Source organism: Uloborus diversus, chromosome 7, assembly GCF_026930045.1.
Source record: "Uloborus diversus isolate 005 chromosome 7, Udiv.v.3.1, whole genome shotgun sequence".
NCBI classification, from domain to species: Eukaryota; Metazoa; Arthropoda; class Arachnida; order Araneae; family Uloboridae; genus Uloborus; species Uloborus diversus.
In genome coordinates this window covers 33,278,616-33,304,893 of record NC_072737.1, presented here as the reverse complement: position 1 = coordinate 33,304,893, position 26,278 = coordinate 33,278,616, and the positions used below count along the sequence as shown (strand labels likewise).

General features: G+C 32.5%; 1 protein-coding gene across 1 annotated transcript in view; it reads left to right on the top strand.

Annotated features, from left to right (window-relative positions):
• LOC129225778 (TBC1 domain family member 9-like) overlaps positions 1 to 25,764 on the top strand; it is an 89,339-nt gene extending 63,575 nt beyond the window's left edge. Inside the window, 9 exon segments of the mRNA XM_054860287.1 lie at positions 6,456 to 6,632; positions 6,881 to 6,988; positions 13,692 to 13,802; positions 16,017 to 16,205; positions 17,493 to 17,655; positions 19,359 to 19,475; positions 21,025 to 21,095; positions 22,558 to 22,648; positions 25,382 to 25,764. Coding sequence (XP_054716262.1) covers positions 6,456 to 6,632; positions 6,881 to 6,988; positions 13,692 to 13,802; positions 16,017 to 16,205; positions 17,493 to 17,655; positions 19,359 to 19,475; positions 21,025 to 21,095; positions 22,558 to 22,648; positions 25,382 to 25,764 — 1,410 coding nt within the window.
• The last annotated feature ends 514 nt before the right edge of the window (positions 25,765 to 26,278 follow it).

The following is a 26,278-nucleotide window of genomic DNA, read 5'->3' as shown; positions in this document are numbered from 1 at the left end:
GGAAGCCATGGCAACATTGAACTTAATCGGATTTCGCGGAAAAATGCTTCTCGCGTTGGAAATTTCAATCCTTTTGCATCTTGTAAATATTTTGATGTTTTCCACAATTGGAAGTTATTTTGACATATGCTACCTTAGTTTAGCTTATTTTTCGTTTAATTTCAATAATTAACGAAGGAAATATTTTGAAAACAATAACAACAATGAGCTTATTCGGACTTCGCGGAAAATAATTTCAATCCTTTTGCATCTTGTAAACATTTAAATGTTTTTGACAATTGGAAGTTATTTTGACATATACTACTTTAGATTAGCTTATTTTTCATTTAATTTCAATAATTAACGTAGGAATTATTTTGGAAACCATGGTAACATTGAACTTACTCGGACTTCGCGGAAAATTGCTTTTAATGTTTGAAATTTCAATCTTTTTGAATCATGTAAATATTAAAATATTTTGCCCAATCGAATGTTATTTTCCCATATTCCAACTTAGATTAGCATGTTTTAGGTTTAATTTAGTAGAAAATAAATAAATTTATTTTATGGGAAGCATGCCAACATTGAACTTGGTTCGTGAAAATTTGCTTCTCTGAGCTTTCAATCGTTTTGCATCTTATAAATATTTTTATATTTATGGCAATTAGAAGTTATTTTGACATGCTACGTCAGATTAACTCGATTAAATTTTTACTTAAATAACTAAAAAATTAATATTTTTTGTGTTGTTTAATTCAAGCTTATTTAGTTTTCCAAACATAATTTTGATTATCATTAGCTTATTTTCGGTTATTACTGTTTTTTGTGTGGGAGGGGGAGGGGTATTAAATTTAAACAATTGAGCACATAACATTTTAAAGTAGCTTCTGTATATGAAACAAAGTTGAATTATGTAATTATATGAAGTTGAATTTGTACATCATTTCATTGTCATGATGCCTGCTGCTGTTGTTGTCGTGTGCCAAGTAGGCTGGCAATTTGAGGTGCACTGCTTCACTTTTCCCAACTGTAGAGTAATTTGGTGTGAAGTCCGACTTCTACAGTACACACATGCCATAAGGACCCGTTTATAGGGGACAAGGACAAGAGAGAGAAAGTACGTCCATGCCCGAGCCGGGATTCGAACCCGGACCTTCCTATCGCAGTCAGACTTCTCTGACCACTAGACAAGGCAGGCGGCATGATGCCTGCTAAAGGGGGAATTTGTTCCCCCCCCCCCCCCCCCCCCCCCCATAAAAGTTCAAAGCACTCATGGCCCTGCAATCATGGATTTTTTTTTTTTTTAATGTAAGCTTTATGATTCTTGAAAATATACTTTGAATATAAAAATTGCAAAAACTATGCCTCATGTGATCTGCTTCTCTTTGTGATTGAGAATTTCAGACATTTTTAGGGAAACTTTCAATACAGTAGATCTGTTTGGTGTGTGATGGATTCATATCGGTGGAGAAGGGATATAAATGCTATTAAAGAAGCATTACAATACAGAAAAACATAAAAATAATTTTAAAATATAGAAAGATGAAGCACAGCTTCATCTATCCTTCAGTGAGACTACCAGCATCCCTGATTCAATTCAAAATGTATCATTACGCCCATTTAGTTCTATGGAGGCTGCCTTAAGTGCTGTGCTAAGTGCCTCCCCCCCCTCCCGTCCAAATGTTTGTGTAAATAATATTATTCAATGGATAAAAAGATCAGTTGTGCAGAAGGTGATAAAGGAATTGTATCATTAAAAATCAGTATTATGGTTAATTAACAAATTATTTTCAGGGATTTAGCAGCAGGCAGCTAATTTGCCTTTTGATGCTTCCTTGTGTTTAAATGAATGGTCCTCTCAAGATCCTCTTTTTAATCCTAACTGGTCCTCTTTAGTCCTCTTTTTGATTGAAATTGGTCCTCTTTTACCCTTTTCTAAAACTGAAATGTGTTGGGAGCCCTGCATTAGTTTCTAGAAAAGTGAAATTTTATCTGCACAATTGCATTCAATCCTCATTTATTTGGAGGCTTTGGTATGAACTTAAAGAAACGGTTTTGATTACTAAAATGCAGTTTCCTAACGACTTCTCTTTTATTTATTTTGAAGTAATTTAAAAACCTATTTTAACTTAAATTTTCCAAAATGCATGTTTTTGTAAACAAGTGCAAGGTTCTATTTATTAATTTTTTTATGAAAGTGGTAAAAACTAACCCCCCTCACTTTTTGTACTTTAAAACTTTGGGACAGTGGTGGCCACCAAGTTTTTTAGGTCTGGATTATTTTGCTTTAATGACCAAATATTTCTTAATCAAATATATATTTTACTGGGTGTCCTTCAAAGTCATTAGAAATCGTGGATTTCAACTATGATCGAATTTGGTACTGAAAAGTCAGGATTTTCAGGGGGGGAAAATGGTCAAAAAGTATCATATCAGAGATTTTTCTGAAAAAAATCACAGTATACATTTAAATTTTTAATTTGCATACATTTAAATTTTTACCTGAACACTTTTTTCTAGAAAAGAAAAGGAAATTCACAATAATTTCTTTTTCACAAAAATAAAGAAAATTCACAAAAAATATTTTGCTTTTTCGCATAACGGGGACTTAAAAAATGAAACCTGGATTGACCCCTGATATTACTGTGACATGTGACTTTGATTTCAGCATAGCACATGTTTCAACAACTTATAAAACTTTAAGTTTGGCTTTTACTGCATTGTCAAGTGATAACATAAATTAGAACAGAACTTCACGAATTTCATTCTACTGTACAGCTTGCCCATCGCAGTATCGGATCATGCAAAATCTTTCATTAAAAATTAGATTAGTGACACAACTATTTTAAGAAAGATTTGTGTTCATCTACAAAAAGTTTGGTCTATTTTTTTTTATTTTTAAAGAAGTATGCCTTAATATGTTTAGTACAAATTACAGTTTTACGCTCGTTTACTGTTTGTAAAATTGATTTTGTGTGTATTCTTAGACTTATTTATGCGTATGTATTGCACTTATGTCAGGTAGTGTAATTACATGTTTTTAATCGAATAGTAGTATTGCATTTTGAAAAAAAAAGTCATACTGGCGAGCTTTGTTATCGAAATTCCTGTATATCCTTTTTTTTTTCAAAATATTCCTATATTATTTCGAAAAATTCCTATATTGTTTGCAGAAAATTCCTATATTTTCCATCGAATTCCTATATTTTTTTCAGAAAATTCCTATATTTTCCTATATTTTTGTTGGCAAATGTCACTTCTATCCCTGTAGTTGGGAGTAACTAGAGCCGCTATATAGATAGGCCGACGCATCAGCTTAAGTTTAGCCATTTTGGATCGGATTTTGCATTGTTGCGCTGCTAGAGTTACCAGAGCAAAGTTTCGGGTTTCGCCAAATTTGCTGAAAATAATACTTTATTTAATAAAAAATTCACGTGCCGCTAATAATCGCTCGCAGTGAACAATCACCAAACACGAATACTCGCCAAAAAAAACACCGCTCAAACACACACTCAGATCCAAAAAGGCTGATCTTAAGCTGATGTGGCGGCTCGTATATATAGGGGCCTTAAGAGTAACGACTGTAAGAAAAGCCTGACTAGCCCTCACCACATATCATTTTAATCGATTTTTGTTTCCATTTTTAAAAGCACAGTTGAGCATTTACTGCTTGCTTTGTTATTTCCTAAAGATGTTTAAAACTTATGTGCCAAGAAATGTTTTGAAAATTTCTAGTACTGACATTGTACCAACACTACATATAGTGGCTCCGAAACGTGTTTGTACACCTGCGACTTTCAATGTAATAGGCCCCTATCCATTGGTTAAAATTAATATTTCGTAATCAGTATTTAATTATAAGATCTATGATCAATTTTTAACAAAACTACATGAAAAGTTTTAGTAAAATATTAAAACTTAATTTTTTTTAAAATACAAAACCAAAAAGTGCTGGAAATTTAGTCTCACAAAAGTCTTTGTACTCTTTAAAAAATGTCTACATATTATTGAATATTTTAACTTTTTATTTTGTTATTATTTAGAAGAATATCATTCAACATCCACAACAACATTTGAACGTCTGCAGATAGATTTCAATGTTTTTTCTTTTTCTTTTTCTTTTTTTTTTTTGTGCAATTTCTGAGTAAGTGTTCAACCACATTTCGAGTATTACTGCTTCTAGCTCTCTTTTTGTTTCCATTAGAGGCACTAAATTCCCATAAAAATTTTGGGATGTGTGGTATAGCTCTTTCCTTTGCTACAAATGAGTAGAAGTTTTGTCAATTTTCAGTTTTTTTAACGTTTTCAATAAAAATTCTCAAATAGTAAAAATTTTGTTTTCACCATATTTCTCCGCCATAATTCTATGATTTTATCACATGTGATGCATTTTTAGATGCATGGTGTGTTATAAATTAACTACTTATCGGGTATAAAATTTTAAATTTAAAATATGCTATTAGAAAACTTAGTGCAACTCTATGTTTGATTAGCATTCAAAACCAACAGGAGAAGTGCGGAATTCGTCCTTAATCACTGGTAAATATTTTAAAATAAGAACGAAGTTATTATCTCTTAACTAAAAACAGTCGCATGAAACGGCACTTCCGTAAGAACGTGAAAACAAAAAACAGTGTCATTGCAGGTGTTTAAATAAAGAAATAAATAAAAATAGAACTGCAGCATTTGGTTTACATTTTTCATACGAACGAACTCTCAGTCTGACACCTAATAAATAAGATAGAGAAAGTACTGAACCTAAGAATTTTCTAGACCAATGACCAATCGAACCCAAGCTGATGGCATGCGAAACCTCCTTGTGCTGTCCTTCTAGGTTACCTCTGTCACGTATTTCTACATTGGCAAAAGAAAAAAAAAATTATTGAAAATTTGAGCACAGACCAAAAACACGTAATTGATAGCTGCAACTGTTTCAACTGGAACAGAATTCTTTGCGTACACTTTAGTACCTCGGAACCCAAAGATGCCTTATGATATCTCGCACTGTTTGTAATATGAATTGATTTGCCCATATGATTCGCCTAAAGAAACAACCAGGGTTCGCAAAAGGAATTTTAAAAAGTAAATAGGCCTTCCTAAGAATTCACAACAATGCTAATACAGCAATGGAAACTGACGAAAACCAAGGTATGAAAACATTGTGATTAATATTAATTGAATAAATAGATAGCAATTATAAAAGAAGAAACAAGAATTAAGAAATTCGAGTGTTTAAAGTTTAAGGTTTCAAAATTAAAATTCAGGTTAATTGAATACGACAATATGCTCGGTTTGGTTTTCAACCAATGTCAGCCAACCTCGAAGCATGAAATGTCTTTCGTCACAAGAAACAGAAATAAATATAGTATCCAAAACAATTTTAGAAGTTTAAGTCTACTCCAACTGTGTGTAGTAAAAAGAAATACTCCTAAAGTAGCACGGAATTAGCAGATGGCCACGAAGGAAAAAATGCTTTCATTGTAGCAACACTGTAACAAGTAAAAGCGCCAAAATGCAGAAATTCAACTTGAAAAAAGCTTTTATTACCTAAAACAGTGAAGATAAAGACTCTCTGTTGTGTGAAAGTACAAGCCGAAACTTTCTGTACATCCACACCATCTTCAGTTTTTTGTTGAGTTATGTGCTGTTTAACCTTAATTTTGAACGCAGATGCAAAAAGTTTTCGCAGAGAAGATTTCAAATTTAAAATTTTATATGACACACCCCACGTCTAAAAATGCATCACATGTGATAAAACTACGGAATTATGGCAGAGAAATATGGCGAAAACAAAAATTTTTCTATTTTAGAATTTTTATTGAAAATGTTAAAAAAACTGGAAATTGACAAAACTTTTACTTATTTGTAGCAAAGGAAAGAGCTATACCACACACCACAAAATTTTTATGGGAGTTTAGCGCCTCCAATTGTACTTTCTCCGCGTGACTCATCATCGAAAATAAAAACATACTATTTTTACTAATTTTGGCTAAAAACATGAAAAAACAGCATTTTTTTCGAAACTTCAACCCAGTTGCGGCAAATCAAGGAATTGTTAGAAAAAATTCAATTTTTTTATGTGCTATTTGCTCCACCAATGGCACCTTTTCCGCTCTACCCATAATCGAAATTTTAAAAAAAGTTGTTTTTCGGCGCACCCTACTGTATATGAATGTTGTCCCTGAAAAGAGGTAGTTGTTATGACGTTGCTTTTTTTTTTTTTAAATATAAATCAAGAGAAAACAAACTATCTGGTATTATAATTGTATTTATAAGTCATTTAACGTTTTCAATTTTTTAAAAATGTATCTATCATTATGAAGCTCAAAATTTCCGAATTGCTAGAAAAGTAAAATTAATTTAGAACAGTTATTGTGCTGTATTGTCCGTAAATTATATTGTATTTAAAAGCTGCATTAAGAGGATGAAAGTGATAAAGTTTAAGAAATTATATGGCCCCTTTTTTGTTTTTACAGGTAGTTTTCCAAATTGCGTTAAAAGTTTTAGAAGCAAATCGGCAAGATCTGTTAGCTTCCCATGATGATGGTGAAGCTATGACGGTGCTCAGTGATTATTTAAGTAGTGTTGTGACTAAAGATGAACTTCCTTCTGTGATTTCTTACCAGAATTTTATTCCAGAATTTAAAAAGCGGGTAAATATGTTTTGATAATTAGATTAAAATATTTCATACCGTTCATTAGATTTTGATTTCTTAAATGGCATGCAATTTGGAAATTTATATCCAGATTGTTATTTACCATTAACTGGTGCCTTCAATGAGAATGCAATTCACTTTGCATATTATGAAATTGAAATAATGTTTGCCATTATGAATCCAATGAAAATCATTGTTTTCTAAAATGCATTTTAGAACTTAAATAAATTCAATTGCTTTTTCAGCGCATTCCTGTTGAAAAACTCTTAAAAGAAGCTTATGCTCAATATGGATTCATTACAAATAGTACAATAGAGCAACTACGCATGAAACAAAGGCTTAGAGTAGTTCAGGTAAAACATTTCTTTCTTTTTCTTTTCTTTATTTTATTTATTTATTTTTCTTTTTTTATGTATTGGAACAGATAAACAAATGAGCTAGATATATGTAACAATAAGCATATTTGGCAAAACATCAGCTTTATCCTTATAGTTATTAAAATTCATATTTTTATATTTATATGACTTCAATTTTGAATTTCATTCTATCAAGATTTTTGCAATCTCCTAGTCATTCTACTTATTAATAAAATATAAATAGACAAAGATCTAACAAAGCATTTTAATAAAAGTTTCTAATTGAAAAAATAAGTGGTTGTAACCAAAAACGATCGATTATAACACAATTTGATAGGGGTGCCTATAGGGGGGGGGGATTATGGCCATTAAGCTGTGCCATTAAAATTTTTGAGGGGATTTTTATTTATTTTTTACATTTATTTATTTAAATTTATTTATTTATTGATTTATTTTTATTTATTTTATTTAATTCTGTTTATATTTTATTTCGTTTATTTACTTAGTTTGTCTATAAGTGTGTGTGTGTATGTATGTCATTAAAAGTCAGAACTGCTCGAATAAAATAATAATAATAATTAAAAAATAAATAAATAATATTTTTAAAAAATAAATAAAATGAAAAAAAGAGCTAGAAAATAAAAAGGAAAAGAGGGTTGAGGTTTTTTTTTTTTGGTAGGGCAGGGGGGGGGGGCAGTGGTGTAGCTACAGTAATTGCCGCCTGGGGCGCTTTCTCAATTTGCCGCCCTTTCGTTGTGAAATAGCTAATACTTTAAACTCAAGACTTGAAATGAAAACTAGAAATTTAATTTTAAAGAAAAAAGACTTTTTATTTTCTACATACTTACAAAAGAAAAAAAGAAGGAGGAGGGCAGCCACACTAGGAGAAAATTGCTAAATTTACGTTAAAAAATCGAAAATTGAGGCAATTTTTGGGAAAGTGAAGGGAAAGGTCAAGTTGGGTTTGCTTCCGATTTTTTAAAAAAAAACGAAGTCTCGTTTAATGTTTCTTTGTTGACGTTAGGGGATCGGTGGACACCGCAAGGAAATGTTCCGAAATCAATATTTTAAAATGCAGCTTAGGCTACTTTGTGCAGAGGTTAAGAAAATCGGGAATGGACAGATACTCAATTCGAAAACTTTCAGCTCTGAAAATGCAATTTTACGCTATCTTTGGCAACGCAATTGCATGTGTATTCTCAGACAGTTCTAAGCGTTAGGGGAGGTAGGGGCACTGAGGCTCCTTATTGAAATATTTTTTAATTGAAATCAATTTTGACGGTATCTTTGGTGATTTACTGGATTGGGGAAGGTTCGGCTTCTTTCTTAGAAATTTGTTCAGCACCAAAGTCTCAAAAACGCAATTTTAGGCTATCATTAGTGACGTAAAAGGGTTCCTTAACACCTAATGGCACCAAAAATGTTGTGAAGCCAGGCGGCTCTCTAATGGAAACTTTTCGTAATTGACGCCCGACTTTATACTTCGTTTGATATTGATAATGTTAGGAGCAAAAAGGGATGGAGGGAGGCTTTTCTCCCAAAATCTTTCTTCGAGCTGAAATTCATTTTAGGCTATCTTTGAGAAGGAAGACTTAGCGAGCTCTCCCAGTCACATTCACGCACATTTCTGTCAGAGAAATTTCGGGCTATCTTTGGGAACGTTAAGAAAAGTTCTGAGGAATTCGGCTTTCCTTCTTCGGAAATTTTTCAAAATTGAAGTTTCTAAAACGCAGTTTCAATCTTTGGAGATGTTAGATGAGGGGAAAGTATTTTTCTCAGAAAAATCAATCAATTGTTTTGTGTACCATCCCTTCCCCTGTATTTTTCTTACTCTTGTCACCATTTTCTTGAAGTTAAAAAAAAAAAAGGTTATGTTTCACTAGGAGGTTTTCAAGAAACTCTCTTAAAATATAATGTTAACTCTTTCTTATAATGAAAGTTGGAAAACTTCATTGTTTTCTTCCTCCTGGAGTTAGCTTCTACGATCTAAAAAAAACATTGGTCCCATGACTGTTCACTGTTGCCCCCTCAGAAACAAAACAAGGAATTGTACTGATATGCTATCAAGGAAGACTTTTGAAAGTTTTTTTTAAAGAAATAAGAATGTATTGTATATAAGTAATTTCAATCTGGTAGTGACAAAAAAGTCTTACAATCCCAAGATTTTCTTTTTGCCTGCAGCAACAGATTAAAACCATAATTTCTTTATTTGAAAAATACGTTTTTCTTCCACATCATAACGGTTAATTTGCCGCCCCTCGAAATGTGCCACCCAGGGTGGACCTCCCCTCCGCCCCTCCCTAGCTACGCCACTGGTGGGGGGGGGGGATTTGTATCATTGCACTTGGAGGGGTGGGCACCCCTGTGCCCTCACACTTTCTAATTTTTTTCCTGTTACTTTCTAAACTGCCCAGTAGTAGAATAAATTCAAAATCAAAGTTAATGTTTTAAATTAATTTAAATGATTTATAAACACATTATTTGCTGGAAATTACTTCTCTCTTTTTAATTTTTCTCATTATACAAAATTTTCGTTTGATTGATGATTGAAATTGAAGATTAAAATAATTTTTATAAATGTTGAAAAAAAGGTCTCTAATTTTTAAATTAAATATTAAATTTCTACCTTGTGTACATGGGTGCAAGACCTTCCGTTTCAGGACGGATTTCCGTCTTGGACAAAATTTCCGAGACGGAGGTCGGGACGGAAAGAAATTCGATAACTTTTCTTCAGTTTTTACTAAAAAAAGAAAAATTGAGTGTTTGAACAATATGCTTTAATTCCTGGACCTTTCCATAACCACGAATTTACATCGAGATTCTCTCGATTTTCCGCCATGGGCTTGTTTTGTTTGCAACGTGCTTTTGGAGGAGTGGCTTTTAGACTTACGCCGTTTGTTTTTAAGTAGCTCTGTTATTTCCAACTCACTGCATTGCAGACCGCGGAGTTGCTCGCTAATTTTTCAAATTAATGGTTTTTCGTCTTTACTTTTTGCTATTTTCGATCATCCTTTCTTTTTTCTCATTTGTGTTTTTTTTTTTTTTGCAAACTTTACACGCATAAATGAAAATTATGTGCGCTGTTAAATTGTCTTTGAGTTGAATCTGAATCACCGGTTGAGTGTGATTGCTGACGGAATGAAATGTTTAGGCCATATCAAAGGGCGTCCATTATACCTGGTAAAACGGGAACTATCAGGGATTTTGAAGATTTTAATGAGAATGGGAATTCTGGGAAAAATCGGAGGCAAATTTCAAGCTGGTTTGAAACGCTGATGGGTAATTGTTCCTGCATTTTTAAAATGTTTCTGGTAAAATATTCTAAGACTTGAAGAATCACTAAATTCCAATGACTTTCAATCTAACACTCGCTAGAATGGAAATAGGGGGGGGGGGGAGAAATGAAACGAGAAAAATAACGGCAGCAGGAGTTTGCGAAAAAACGCTGCTCTTGCAAAGAGGGTAAGTCCGCAAATTAACCCACAATACTGAAGTCTTAACACATTCATATTTTGGAGAATCTAAGAGTTGGGGGGGGGGGGGGAGACTACTCAAGGGCTCCAGAATGAAAAATCGAAAATCTTAATTTTAAGCCATTTTTGAAGCAAGAAGTGGTTTGGGATTTCTCTTCTGCAAACTAAAAAAAAAATGTCAAAAATGTTTAGGCTGTCTTTAATGATATAAAAGTGGAGAGGGTGAGGTTAAAAAATAAAATCGGAAACTGGAGTCTTAAAAACACTAATCTAGGCAATCTTCGGTGAATTTATGAGAGATGGTTTCGGTGTTCTAACCTAAAAATGTTTTGTAGCTGATGCATTAATAACTATTTGAGGCTATACTAAAATGACTTAAAAGAAAGGGTATTTGGGACCCTCTCTCAAAAAAAGTTTGTAATTGAAGTCTTAAAACTTTTAAGCTGTCTTTGGCAATGCCAAGAGAGGAGAGTGGGGGTCTCTTTAGGCGAAATTTCGAAACTGAAGTCTTAAAAGCACAACTTTAGACCATCTTTAATGAGCATAGATGGTGGGGTTCGGGGTCCCGCTCCTCCTTCAAAGCTGAAGTATTCAGAACTCTGCTTTAGGTAATCTTTGAAGGATTTAAGAAGAGGGAATTTGAAGGCTCCCTCTCGATAAATTTTAGAAATTAAATTCTAAAAACTTTGGTGATGAAAAAGGGGAACCACAAATTTAAGTCAAATTCAATAAACTTAGGGGAAAGTGTTTGGGAGTGGGGGGGTCTCTCTCCCCCAAAATACTTCTATGCTGAAGTATTGAAATGCTATTTTGGCTATTTTTGAATGAATAAAGACTTTTAAGAATTCGGGGTCTTTCTCGAAACATTTTCGAAATTGAAGTCTTAAAACTTTGGGTTGTCTTTGGCGATGTGGGGAGGGAAGTTGCTCTTTCAATGGAAGACTGCCTTTAGTATGCCTGCTTCACACAAGGAGAGGGGGGGTATTCTGCTGCCCAGCCCGAAGAATTTTCATTTCTGAAGTTTTAACTTAAGCTATCTTTGGATAACTTAAGTGGGAAGGGAGTCGGAAGCTTCTGTCAAAAAGTTTCTGAAATTAAAGTATTAAAAGTTTTAGACAGTCATAACTCATGTATATAGGTAAAGGGGGTACGTACGGTTAATTGCAAAAAAAATTTGAAACTGAAACCTTAAAAACTCAAATTAAGGACATTTGTGGTGAACTTAGAGGAAGGGATTCGGGAGATGCTGAAATATTTAAAGCGCTACTTTAAGCTGTAATTGAGTGTCTTTTGAGGGACACAATTCGGGGGCGCTCCCTTTAGTGAGGATTCAGTTCCCCTATTGCTTTTTTATTAATGAATATTGGATAGTTTTCCTCGTTTAAAAAATATATCTACTCCATTGAAGCTGTTTTTTTTCTTTTTTTTTTCTTTAATTGCTAACTTTTCCACCTGCTATGATATAAAAGAATTCTTTTACAAATGAAGACCGGGGAGGGGAGCGATGGTGCCATTTAATTTAATCATAAATACCCTTCCCCCACCTTTCTTTCTTTTCTGGATTGTTTGCGCTATCTTGGGTAGATTTTCCGATCAGAACTGATTTATGTTGTAAAAGTGAAAATCTTATGTCCTAAGCAATTTTATTGCTGCAATAAAAAGGTTTACGATCAGTTAAAAAACTAATGGCTTGGAGCCCCGAACGCTTTTACCCCTAACATCATCCAACATCGTCTAAAATTGCGTTTTTGGAAATTAAATTTTGAAATATTGCCGAAGGAGAGTTCTTGAACTCCATCCCTTCGATAATGCATTTAAAAAACGTATAAATATTATGAAAGATGGTGTACAATTTCATTTTTAAAGCTTCAATTTCAAAATTTTCGAAGCTTCAATTTTAGAGAGGAGGAGAGCCAGCGCCCCCCCCCCCCCCCCTCTTTCTATAATATTTTTGAAGATCGCTCAATATTGTGATTTTGGGACTATCAGTTTGAAAAATTGATGTAAGAGATTCCATCCAGAACTTTACCAAAATGGCCTATCATTGCGTTTTGTGGACTTCAATTAAAAAACATTTCTGGGGGAGAGCCCCCAGACCACCTGCTGGTGTGTTTTTAGGTTTTTTTTAACTACGATATAAAAACGCTTATGTATTACAATTTAAACTAGGTCCATGTCTTTAGAAAATGTCAAAAGCGAAAAATTCAAAGTAAACACAGATTTCAAAACTGCCATAGTCAAAATCTACATGCTTATGTAAGAGAATGCTTACTTTTTAGAAACAATTAAAAACCGAGGATTCTTCAAAACAATAACATGCAATTTTTGAGGCTTTAATCGTTTTGTATTATTAAATTGTTCAATCATCTTAAGTTGCAAATTTGTTAAGCTCATAAACTATTCTACTGCCGTTTTGAAAATATTTGTTAAGTTTTGATTTTTACAATTAAATTGCTAATAGTGTTTTCGTCTGTAGCAGGTCACTAAATTTTAAATAGATAAACACTTAATTGGTTAGGTTTCATTTGCTTTCAAAATAAAACATTTTTATAAAATTCACATGTTTTTTGTATTTTTGCATGTTTTTGTTGTCCTCTCACAGGAGTTAATATGTTCTAATACTCAGGGGCGCCACAAACTTAAATCTTTGGGAGGGCTAGGGGGAGAATTCTTAATTTGTTGAATGAACTTTGAAATTTGCCAATTTTCTTGTCATAACTTTTAAATTATGTGTGTAGAATTTCATCCGACTTCATAAAAAAATATATAAAAAAACACACCTTTTGCAGTATTTTTAAATAATGGATCATTCAATGTGAGTATATCAATGCTTTTGACACCAGCAACATCATATTTTATAGGAAACAAAATGGTTAAAACTGGTATTTAATGTTCAAAAGAATCAGATTTTTTTCCTTTTTGTGATCGGTAACTCTATTATGAGCTATAAGTTTTCTGTCTTCATAAAACGCTTTTCACTTCCTACTATTTTTTGTAGATGTTTCTAACAACAAAAGAATAAGAACTTTGTAAAAACTGATATAAATATTTAAAAGGGGGAGGAATTGCTATGTTTCTGTTTGTTGAATTTTAAGCATAATTTTCTTACTTAATAAACTCATCAATTAGATTTAAGTATCTTTTGCTGTGTGTGCCTGAACATTTATGTGTGGGGATGAAGTTTTTTTTTGAATATGTTATTATCAAGCAAAATACTTCTTTTTCAGGAATTGGAAGACACCAATCGTAGAAATATTGTTCGAAGTGTTTTTTATGATGAACTAGTCAAATCTGTTTTTTCTCAACAAGAAGTAGATGACATTTATACATTCATTAAGGTAGTTGAATCATTATTTACTTCTTAGTACTGACTGTTTCTTGGGTATTGTTCTCGCAAAACTAAAATTTGTCACAAAACTATTAATTTTAAGTGTTACTTATCATGCTTCATCTATCAGATTGTTAGGTTTAATAATTAAGTTGTTTATTAATACTTTCAATGCAAATACCTAGTTTTAAATATTGTCCCCTGACATGTCATTTGGACAATTAAGGTCAAGGATCAACTGACACTCCCCCCTGGATTTCAGAAACATAATGTAATTATGTATTTTTTAAAAATGTATTTTATTGTTTTTTCCCTATGAAACATATTGTAACGGATTCCGGCGCAACTTCCACTTTCTTGAAATGAAGACACAGTTCTTGATAAAAACACAGGAGCTTTATTTACACTATGTACTGGAGAAATCGTTAACAACTGCTAAATTATTCATCAGCAATTAAGCAATTATCACACAACACCATAAACTCAACGTTTACTCACGTATTTACTTCCAAATACGAAAACAACACAGCGAAATGCCTCGCAATAAACAGAGCAAATACGCTCTCAGTTCGAAATCTCAATCGAAACTGCCCTCTTTATCCAGCGTAACGGTTTATATACACACCGAAAAGAAATCTGTCAAATATTCCACACGCTTCTGGAAAACAGTAGACCGTTATCAAATTTTATCAATGAACAAAAAGGAAATAGGGGGGTCGTATACTTTAGCCATATGAAAAGGGGTTATATATTCATTACGGGAAACTATTTACATGTTACGTTACTACAATAATTACTATTTACAGGATTTGTAACAATATTGAATATATACCTTTGCAATGGAAGGTTTGAAATGATGGACGAGCTCTCCACTGGGTACCCTTTTAAGCAGAAGAGTTTCTTTGAAGACAGTGGTTTCCATTGAGAATCCAAGTCTCTTGAACTATCTGGGTGTCAAGGTCCCAGAACATTCGTCCTTGTTCTATTCCTGATTAAAAAGCAAACTGAATCATAGTCATAAAAGAAATCAGCCGCATTTTATTTGAAATAATTAGGTAGTTCAATGTGGCATTGAAATTTAAAAGTATTAAACTTGTTTTTGACCTGTCTAAACTGCCTGATATCATTCTCCTAAATTACAGATAACTTATGTAGTCTGCAGACCCCCTTCTTTGAACAAAAGGCTTTAAGGGACCCCAACATGGTCAAAATTCTTTTACATCATTCTTGAGGCGTAATTTCAGCTAACTAATTAATCTCAAAGCCACTGTGCTTGAATAAATATTGGGGGAAATGGATTGCTGGTTATTATGGTAAATGATCTTCCATATTTATAAAAATAAATATTAGGGATTAAAAATTGTAATAAAAATAAATAAAAAGTAACAAATCATATTACATTAAATTCATACTAAAATTTCTTGATTAATTATTGATCAAAATTCTTTTTGCAGCTGAAATACAGCTGTGTTGAAACCACAAGTTTACCTCTGTTTCTGTACTTCTACATAGTTTTTCGTATTCTTTGAGTTTAAATATAACAGTGCAGAAAAAGTCTGTTCATCTTAATATGCTGTGCAAAACTGAATCAACTGTTATAAGGGTTTTCGAAGTGCAGGATGATCAGATCTGAGCAGTAACTCAAAGTTTGTGCATTCAGTTTTGTTGAACTGGAGTTTCAAAGGCGTATTGTATACAAATTCTAAGAAACTATCTTCAAGTGTAAATAAATGTTTAGCACTAGTGACTGTCATGTTGAACGGATCTTGAATCCAATTGCTGTTGGATATTCAGGCGTTCGATATTAATTCCTTTAACTGATTTTTAGATCCATTATATGTTGAGGCAGGGGTGTTCACCTGGGGGGGGGGGCATGGCACAGACTGTGCTATTGAAATTTTTAGGGGGGGAGTGTTTTGAGGGATTTTTTTCACCTTTTTAGGGGGTGCTGTTTCTTTTGAGGGGTTTTGCAATATGGAGGGGGCACCCTTGCCCTTATTGGAGCACCCCTGGTTGACCAAAACTTTTTGCATTTCATTATTTGAATAAAACAAAGATTGAGTTACCTACGTTGAAAACTGCTTTGCGGCTCCCAGTAATGACTCTGTGGTTCTCCAGGGATGCGTGGACGGTGGTTTAAAAACCCATGTTTTAAATGAATTCTTAATGTTGGAAATTCGATTTTCAACTGCTGAAAATATACTGGACGATTTTTATATTGCAGGAGGAGCAACTCCGCCAGTTGTACTGGAGCCCTACTGTAGTTTGCAATGGTCATGAGAAATATGATCCCACAATGCCTTTTTATGAGCAGTGCCTGATTGATTATGAGCTCTTTAGAATGTCTTTTAATCTTTTGCCCCCTTGGGGAAAAGGTGAAAATGCCAAAGTCCTTTGTGCTCGAATTTTTAAGGTAAGTTTAATTCAGAATGAGTTAAATTGCTATAGTGTTTAAAATAATTGCATATTGATTTAAGAATGTTCATTTTATTACCTGTTATGTATTATATTTATATAGTTAAAATAGTTTCCATTTTCAATGAAAGCGATTAGAATTTTCTATTTTTCATTGTTGCTCAATTTAAAAGACTATTTTTAAACTTACAGTGTTTTATAGTATATTCTTATAAAATATTTGCTGGTTAACTCATGTTTATGTGTGATTGAATTTAATTTTATGTCATTACAGTTGAGAAGTTATTTTTGAATAAAATAGGTAAAATTAATTCAAATTAAAATGTAAAACTTCATTAATTTCTCTTTGTATCTACAATGAATAAATAAAGAAAAAGAACAATGTGAAACAAGTTTCTGCTGCAAAATTTTTAACTGCTATTCTTCTCATGTAACTCAAATTTAATTTTATTTTTGTCTTTAGTTTGTTTTAATATTATATTTACATTTGCAAATTTTGATGTTTTAAATACATAACACATATGAATGCAAATATCTGCCCTCGTTACGTGAATGTTTGAAAAATGATCACTCCTCTGCTTGGATCGCTATGAAAATTGCGGTTCTTTTTCTTAGAATTCTTGACTGGTGTGTCTTCTAATTCTACATCCTAAGTAAAGGGATAATAAATTGACAATTATTGATGATAATAACGACTTGAAATTCAGTTGTGTGTTGCATTTGTTATATTTAAGTTATATAAACGAAAAATAGCTCTTTCAAAGCAAAGAATGGTTTTACTAACAATGGTGCAGCCAGAAGGTTGGTTTTGGAATCAGAACCCTGGCCTTTAACATATATTGCCATCCCTAATACAGTAGTTTATACAAATTTAAGGGAGGTAAAAAAAAAGAAAAAAGAAACCCACCCAGAAAGTAATTTCTGGTTGCGATACTGTTCACAAAATAATTATTTCATAAGCTGTTTTAAGATTTGTATGTAATATTTTTATGTACATGTGTGTGATGCACATCTTACGATCTCTGGTATAAATAAAGGGTACAAATAAGATTTAGTTCTCCTGTATGTGTTGCACAGTGAGCATGTAGTTATGTGTTTATTTTTCTTTTTAAATTTAATCATGTATAATCAACATGTTAAAAATGAGTTTTAAGTAAGTTTTAAACTGAAGGAAATATAAATTTAATGTTTAAAATTTAGTTCTTTACTTTTTTATGTTGCATTTATGATTTGACATGCTTTACGAAAAAGCTGAGTATGATTTTACATAATTTGTTTTTAATAGTTAATTGATGATAATCAAGATAACATGTTGAGCTTTTTGGAGTTCCTGCAGTTCCTTGCAGTTGTTTGTAGAAGTGATGTAGAATTGAAACTCAAGATGTTTTACTTATGCCATTTACTCCGTTCATCTTCTGATGTAACTAGTGACACAACTTCATTATCAGGTATATGATTATGTAAAGCTTTGTATTAATTGTGCGGAAAATAAGTAGCTTTTTTTTTTTTTTAATTGTCGGCATGTTAACTATCCATAGATGGCCAATTGTTGTTTATGATGTGTCTGCCTTATAACTACTAACCTTCCTCAAACTAAATGCATTCCTCATAGACCACACTTTCATGTGGCACCACTATTGGTGGATGCCATTACCATGAAAATTTTTACGCTCAGCTTCCCAGCCACATGGAGGCAGCTGGGCTCTTAACAATGCAAGACTGCACTGAGAATTGAATTTTGCATGAGTACTCAAAGCCAAACAAGTACTCAAGGAATCTTTTACATGCTGCATAATAATATGACTTGGATGCTGTCAATTTTCCGCATCTTGAAAATTCACCGACTGGTACCTGCACCTTTGGGCATAACTGGCCAATGCTAAACCAATACACCTCTCTGTTGGTGGAGATGTTAATTACGACCGATATTTTGGTTTCTACAAAAGATTGTAAAATTAAAGTTATTGGAGATATGTATTTTCTAGGCCTTTGTAATGCTCCTTGTGTTTTCTTCAAAAAATACCTTCTTAAGTTTTTTCCTGGAAAAATATTCTAAATTTTGTTATGTGTTTTTTAACTTTGCAATAAGTCTTTTCTGTGCAGGAAAATGACAAAACTTACTTTCATAATATAACTTGCGTTTGAACATTATTGCTATTTTTTATTGACTTAATTTTATTTTTATGAATTATAAAGAAAACAACTTCATGATGTACAGTACAGTACTTCATGTCAAGTGCACTCCTCCCTTGCCACTTTGTACTTTGACTTTCGCAGCTTCACTCTATCACGGTTTTTTCAAACATACTCAAATTCATTAGCCTTTTCTAATGAGCTTTTCTTAATTCTTTCCCACAAAAGAGTAACAAAATATTGTTGTGAAGTAAGGAAAGTTCTTCTAAGGGTCCCATATAGTAAAGCCAAATGAAAGGGGGATTTATACAAAAATCGCTATCTGCTTTCAACTAATGAACACTTACCGGGGAGTTTTATAACACAGTATTTATTGCAAGCAGATAACTGCATTTGAAAATAGTGTTCAACTTTTTTTTTCAAACATTACGCATTACTTTCAAAAGAATGCAGAGGCAGGCAAGAGAAATACTATGCCTCTCTTTTACTTACTTTTTCATTGAGAAAGTTGCACTATTTTCATATGTTATTGGTACTCTGTATCAACTGTGGGTGTATTTTACTACACAATAATAGTAATTTGATACTTAATAGCATCTAATTTTTTTTATTTTCTCATTTTGTGTAGTACATTGGGTGATGTGAGTGAAGTCTTGACTAAAGGTTGTTGTTTTATGTGTAAAGAGCAAGCACTTTATGCTAAAAAAATGCATTTATAAGGTTGTAAGCAAATTTTCAACTCTCTTGTAGGAAAATATTAAATTTATAAATAAAGAATCTTATGTTGCGGAAATTCACTTACGGCCTTAGAGTCTGGAATAGATTAACTGCAATAAACAAGGGTTTGTCTGTTCCATATTTTTGACCTGTTAAGTTTTGGCCATCATTTGTTTTTAGCATGAAACACAGTGTCTTTCATAATTTTGCTTCAAAAAGTTTCAAAACTAAAAAATATATAAAATGATAAATAATTCTTTTAAAAGAGGAATCTTAGCTCAAGTCTTTCATTTACTTTTAGGGGAGCCGGAAGAAGCTGCTGAGGCTGAAGATTTTTTTAGTAGTATTGAGAGTAATACTTCAGCAGCTAGTGATCCTTCTGCTCATTCATTTCCTGCACCATCAAATTTACCTGCCGGTAAGATCAGATTCGGAAATAATTTAAATGCAAAAAATTTATTATGTTACTTGATCATACTTTTAGGAATTCATTTTCGTAAAATTTAACATACTCATTTCAACCTGGACTGTTTGAGAAATATGTCACAAAGAAAACTATATAGGAAAAAATATGTGGGGAAACTCTCTTTTATTGGGTAGATATGATTGATGGATTTTTGTGAAGCCAAAAAAAAGGTCAGTTTGGATTAAAAATCCAACTTTAATTTCGAAAACAGACTTCTTTTTCAAGTGGTTTGAAACTAATTTACATTGAATTAGTATTGTTATTGCAGTCAAATTCGCTTTTACGAACCCTGATTTAACGAAACCCCATATTTGAAGAGTTGAAAATAGATATTTGGTTTGTTCAGTGTCAGTAGCATAACTAAGGGTTGGCAGGAGTGGCTTTCGCCAGTGGCGCAGCAGCCAAGGGGCGGCATTTCAACTGATTAAAAAAAAAATTTAAGTTTGTTTGTTTTTTGATCATAGAATTTGAAAAATGCTTTAAAAAAAAGAAAAAAAAAAACCTCGCAAGAGCTAGAGACACATATATAAAATCTACTGAGTAGGAACATTAGGCATCATTGAAAACAATTCGAAAAAAAAAAAGAAAGAAAATTACAATGCTGCCTCCTATTTGTCGAATCAATGTTCCAAAAAAAGAATTTTTTTTGGAGGTCACAATGACCTCCGGTGACTTCCCACGTGGGCGACCCTGAGGGGGGGGGGGCGCAATTTCTTTAGTTCGCGAGGGACGCCAGACCCCATAGTTACGCTACTGTTCAGTGTTAAGTCTATGGAAGCAGAACTCGCTTTTAACAAGCAAACCCCACTTAAAGCATGCATTATTTTTGTGATTTATAAAATTTCTATCGACTTACAACTCAGTTTATTATTTCTCAGAAAAATTCCTTTACATTTCAAAGTTAACCAAATTTGGTGACGTATCGTTAATCCTGAGAACTAACAATGACCAGGGTTACAGAGTCAGAGTCAAAGAGTCGTTGATGGACTGATTTTGGGGTAAAGGAATCGGAGTCAGGAGTAGAAGTTTTCAAGTTCCAAGAGTCTGAATTGGTCATATTCCCTCAAAATCTGTAACTCTGCCAGTGCTTGCGGAGTCAGAGTCCGACTGATTTAGGGGTAAAGGAGTTGGAGTCAAAGACCCCCCCCCCCTTTTTTTTCAATAATTCGTTTTACTTGTGTATCCCAGAATATTAGCATTTATGTTACTTCTAAAATTATATTAATGAATCATGCTATTAAAATTAGAAATTGCTTTAATGGTTTTATACTTCTTAACTGCAATGCTCTTCAAAACTTACAAAAATAATGAACCTATTTTAGCAATATTATGTTGCCTTCTTTAATTGGAGAATTGAATTTCAATTTGTTATACGGCATTTGTCATTGTTCAATAAACTTTTGTTCATGGTTATATCTAAAAAAAATTTAGCAGTGCTACTTATGTGTTTTCAGGATTTTTTCATATTTTACTCTTAATACAATTTTTTGATGCATTACAGAGAATTTTACTGCCAAAGAGCTTAAAACTTATTTGCTTAATACTTCTCTTCATTTGCCAATTATGAATCAGGCAAGTACCTAGTATTCTTCTTGAAATTATTTCATTAATTTTGACTTGCTGATTTAATCTTAAACTAGCATTTTTTCATGTGTTCTTGTAATTAATTTTTGTTTATCCTTCTCTGTCTCAGCCTCACCTGTTAGAAGCACTAATAAAAATTGCTGCTAAGATTAATAAAATGTGTTAATGCTGCACATAATTAGTTAATATTCTTGTTAGTAGATGACAGTGCTGAAGAAAGGGTATTTCATTGACAGACAAACCATAGCTTGTTTGCAATCTAATGAAAATTACATTTTCTGAAATGGAAAATGATGTGCTTGTGGATCGATTTTATAGTAAAAAACTAGAAAGTCTCCCGTCAAGGTATGACGAGTGAAAATTGCTTCTACTTTTCTACATTTGAACGAAGCCATTGCCTGTTTGGTGATATTTTGATGGTTGAAATTGTAACCCTAACTCCAGTGGATGAACCCTAAACTCCAGTAGGTAGTGTTCATTGTTGAGTATTTTTTCGTTTCTTCATTCCCCTGAAATGACACAGTCTTACCAGTAAAACAGTTAAGTTTCTGGATCGAGTTCAGCCTCGTCACGATAAAGCCTTTCCCTGCATGTTAAACATTAATAAAACATATTATCAAATTATCATGCCGTGGCACGAGTTTCATTGTTGAAGCACGCGGGTTACTCGATCACTGGCTATTATTTATATGGGGATTATGAAACACACTGTAAAATCCTTAAATACAGTTCATCTTCATCTATCCACACTGGGACCAAAGGCAATCTAGATAAACGGAAAATCTGGGTCATAAGAGTGATAAGTAAAACACATTCATAAATAAGCTGACTTATCTTTTATTACAGCAAAACAAAATGCTTAGTAACAAATGTACTTAGGATTGTTACTGGCAAACACTTTATCATTTTTAGTTCAGCTGCAGTGGTGTTGGACTGGCACTCCAAATATGCCATATTGTTTATTAGATGACTGTAATTTATTGCACGACCTAGTCAGGAGTTGTACATTAAATCGAAATAAGGAGTGAATATTGACGGTTCATAGTTACATTTTGGCTATCGTAATTTAGAATTATTATTTAAGCGAGTGCAAATATTTTTAAGCTGCACAAATTTGATCAGGAAAAATGGTGACTGGGTAAATGAGGTGTTGCTGTATTCAATACACTGTATCAGTATTCAAATCTTTCTTCTTCTGATTTAAAATGTTGCTATTTTAATGCCACCACTCCAAAAGACACTAAGTTTTTTAAAAATAAAGTTTTTTTTTTAAATAAAAAATGTGTATATTTATTTGTATGTGTTTTGAACTGATTAAAACAAAAACAAGATGAAAGAAAAAATGTATATATTATTCAAAGTTTGTCTTGGGTCTGTAGAGTTAAGTACTTTTTTTTAGTCTCTAAAAATTGTTTTATTTGTATTTTGAAGTGCAAATCATGATTTTTAGGAACGATTTATTGATCTGTGGAAATCTATGTATGATATGTTTGTCATGCATGAAGAAGAGCAAAAAATATATCATTGTATTGCTACAATTGGTGAGTAATATTAGTGTGATTTTTTATTTTGTTCAGTTTCGCATTACCACTTCAAAACTAAACTCGAAGTAACCAAATTACTCAATATTAAATTTCCGCCAAATATGTTTTTTTAAGAATAATTTAAACACATAAAATTTATTTTAAAAAATATATATACTGGCAACAATACCTTTAGGCACCATCTTGATCACTTTTTCTAGTATTTGTATGACTGGTTTAAGTCTTTAATGATTAGTGTAGAATATGATGGTTTTCTCTGGACCTTCTTCAAAAGTATCCCCACCCCAAAATAAAATTACCTGCCAATCCCTAGACTATAGCTTAAATGTATAAGAAAACAAAATGTTTGTTTGAATTGCATCAGAGCTGATATTATTACACGGGTTAATAAATTAATTTTAATGAGGGTGGATCAAAACGTCTGATTTATTAAATGAAATTCCTGCTCAATGAATTGTTATTTAATAAGATTTGTTTTTAGCAATTTTAAAATAATGTTTTGCTTTTATGTATACTTTTCATTGGTTGTGTTTAAATTTTATTTTCAAGCTTTGCACAATAAATTTAATTGCATCTTTAGGAGCACTTGTATAAACTGCAATGGGCAGAAAATATTAATTCACTTTGTTAAAATTTAGTATGGTTCTCAGTTAGAAAAGCTACATTGTTGCATATGCAAGTTTTGATACACTAAGATTCTGAATGCCTGAGAAAAAATTGTTTTAGTTCATTTGTGGTCTTTCCGTTAATTACTATTAATGTAATAACATTAACTTCTCTAATGTAATACAGTAGAGCCTCATTTTATGCAGGTTTATTTTACGCAATTTCGATTATACGTCGTTTAAAATTTGACACCTTTATTTTATTTTACGCAGATGAGTTTCAGTTTCACGCAGATGCTTCAATGCAAATAGATAAAATTTTCTCCTCTTTCAAAATCCAAACTCCTCAAGATTGCAGATTACACGTAATAAACTGCATTTTGGTGTGCTAATAATCGAGCTTGGGCCACCAGAGACATTTTATGTGATTGGTTCCAGAACTCTTTCCAGAAGTCAAGTTATTAAACTCACACAGTTCAGAACTCACTGGAAGCAAAGCTTTTAGGAGTGACAAAGGCGGCCAAAACCAATAAGGATATCAACATCGGGACACACAATCAAAAACGTTCACATTGAAATTTTTGAGCCGTTCCCTAGACAATAGAAATGATAAAGTACTTTTGTCGGATGTCTTTTCATCCATAAGCTCATTATTTTTTGCATTGAAAAAGGCATTCCCTGTAACGCTAAAACACGTGTCTGCTGTAATTTGCAAATTTGTGCTTCTTCTAACGTTGTTTTGTCTTACTTTGCTGTTCAGCACAAAGGTATTTATTTATCTTAATAGAAATGATCTTTCTGATTTGTTAGTGAAGGAAGATTCTATCTTGGAAATGACGCAAGTGGTCATGGATGCATTAATGCTCTGCAAAGAATGACAGAGAAAAATTCTAAATGATTGCCAAAAGACTATCATAGCCAGCTCCTCTTTATAAACAGAACACAAAATTAATTTATGTTTTCTTTATGCATGTTGTGCATAAAAACCGATATAAGTACACATTAAACTTATTATATAATTAGTTATCGTTAGAATGAAATAGTTTTTTTGCCTACGGAACCTAACCCCTATTTTAACACTACTGTTGTCTCAATTTACCCGGAATTTCCATGGAACATAACCCCCGCATAAAACGAGGGTCTACTGTAAAACAAGCCTTTGCTTTAAACTTTTTCTACTTTGAAAACGTAGTTCCTCATTGGTTAAAAGTATGCATATGTAGCAATGTTGCGTATTTTGTTATTTGACAGCGTTGATTTTCTATCTGAAAGTAAATTCTTTCAAAGCATTAAGTACCCTTAGCAAAAACATTTGTTTTCTAACTCTCGTAGAATACCCTCTACCTCATAAAGAGGCTATTTCAAACCTCGCAGTGCAATGTAATTCCAAATTGTCAGTGTGAACCTCTACACCACCTGTAAGTTTTTGCAAATAGTTTCATGATTTTTTTTTTTTTAAATCTTTTTATTGCACTTGCAGAATCAAATTACACTGTCTCACAACTTTGAAAATATAAATTCTTTACAAAACCAGATTCTAAATTTATCATGCACAAAGTCACTTAGTTGCACTGTTCTTTAAAATAGAATTACAGTAGAATCTCGAAACTCAGAGTCTCGGAAGTTTGTGGTTCCGCTTAATCCGAGGTGCTTCATTTATATTTGAAGTTTAAATTTTTAGTTGTTGAAAACATGATTTTCAATAAAATATTAATATAGAAATCTTTTGATACTAAAAAATTCGTTAACTTTATATAGTAAATAAAAAAACGGCATTGAGAGAGTCGTTTCAACAACACTCCCTAAGTGGCCCAAAAAATTCATTAACACAAGATATGGATTAAACCTTGGGAGATAATCACTAGATCTGCACAAAATTGATATTGTTTTGCCCCAAAGAAAGTTTTTACACTCCTTTTCGAATATCCGTTTGTAATAAAAAAAGGACCGCACCTTGTGCTATATCATAAGTGATGTCTGGAAGAATTTTCAGGATAATCCGAGTTTTCAGCAATCCGAGGTAACATGAGCCCCAATTACCTTCGATTTTTGAGACTCTACTGTACTGCAATTGAAAACCTGTTTTTAACTTTATTTTATGCAATATTTTCTATTTTCGGTGCAGGTACATTGCTACTTCAAATGGGAGAACTTGGAAGTATAGTTCAGGACCTTGATGACTTGGATTTGTATGGCGACAATCTCAGTTCCAGTGCGCAAAGCTTAAGTTCATTGCGATCATCATCCAAAACAGCGAACCAAGTTTCTAATGAAAGTGATGATGATTCTGTTAGTTGCACAAAGTCCAGCAAAACAGATTTTCAAACCCATCCAGAGCCTAATGCTGAAGAGCATGTCTTAAAGGAATGGGGCATTTCTTTTGAACAATTCCAAGGAACTCTTTATACGCAGCAGTTTTTAATCTCACAATTTGATCATCGGATAAATATATCCCACGAAATCGACAGTTATCGCAAGCAGTGTTTTGAAAAGATTACAACTTCATGAATACGTTTTTTGTATTTACTGCTGAAGTTTTATTCTAGTCTCTCTTTGAATAGTTTTTATATTTTAAATGTTGTTAGTATTGTCCTTTGAAAATTTTTATCTATGCTTTCCCCTGGAAGATATGGAATGTTCCGGAAATGTTTCACTCTTTTCTTTCGAAATTTTTAACTGATGAATAATCAGGAAAACATGTTTTTAGATTGTAAATAGATATTACATTGTGTTGCTATCCAAGTGTACTGAAATTTCTATGCATAGTGTACGGATGTAAATGCTTCAAGTATATGTGAAAGATTATTCTTATATGCAGTTTCTATATTGCTGGTTAATTGTTTTGCGTATATAATTTTATTCTCATAGAATAGGATTTAAAACTCTGTATGTATATTATGTACATAAAGCAATATAAAAATTATTTGTACAAAAATATTTCAAATGTACTTTTATCATATTTCACTTAATATATTCTTTGTTATGTGTGTGTGTTATTTTCATCTTTTTTTAGTAAAATCAG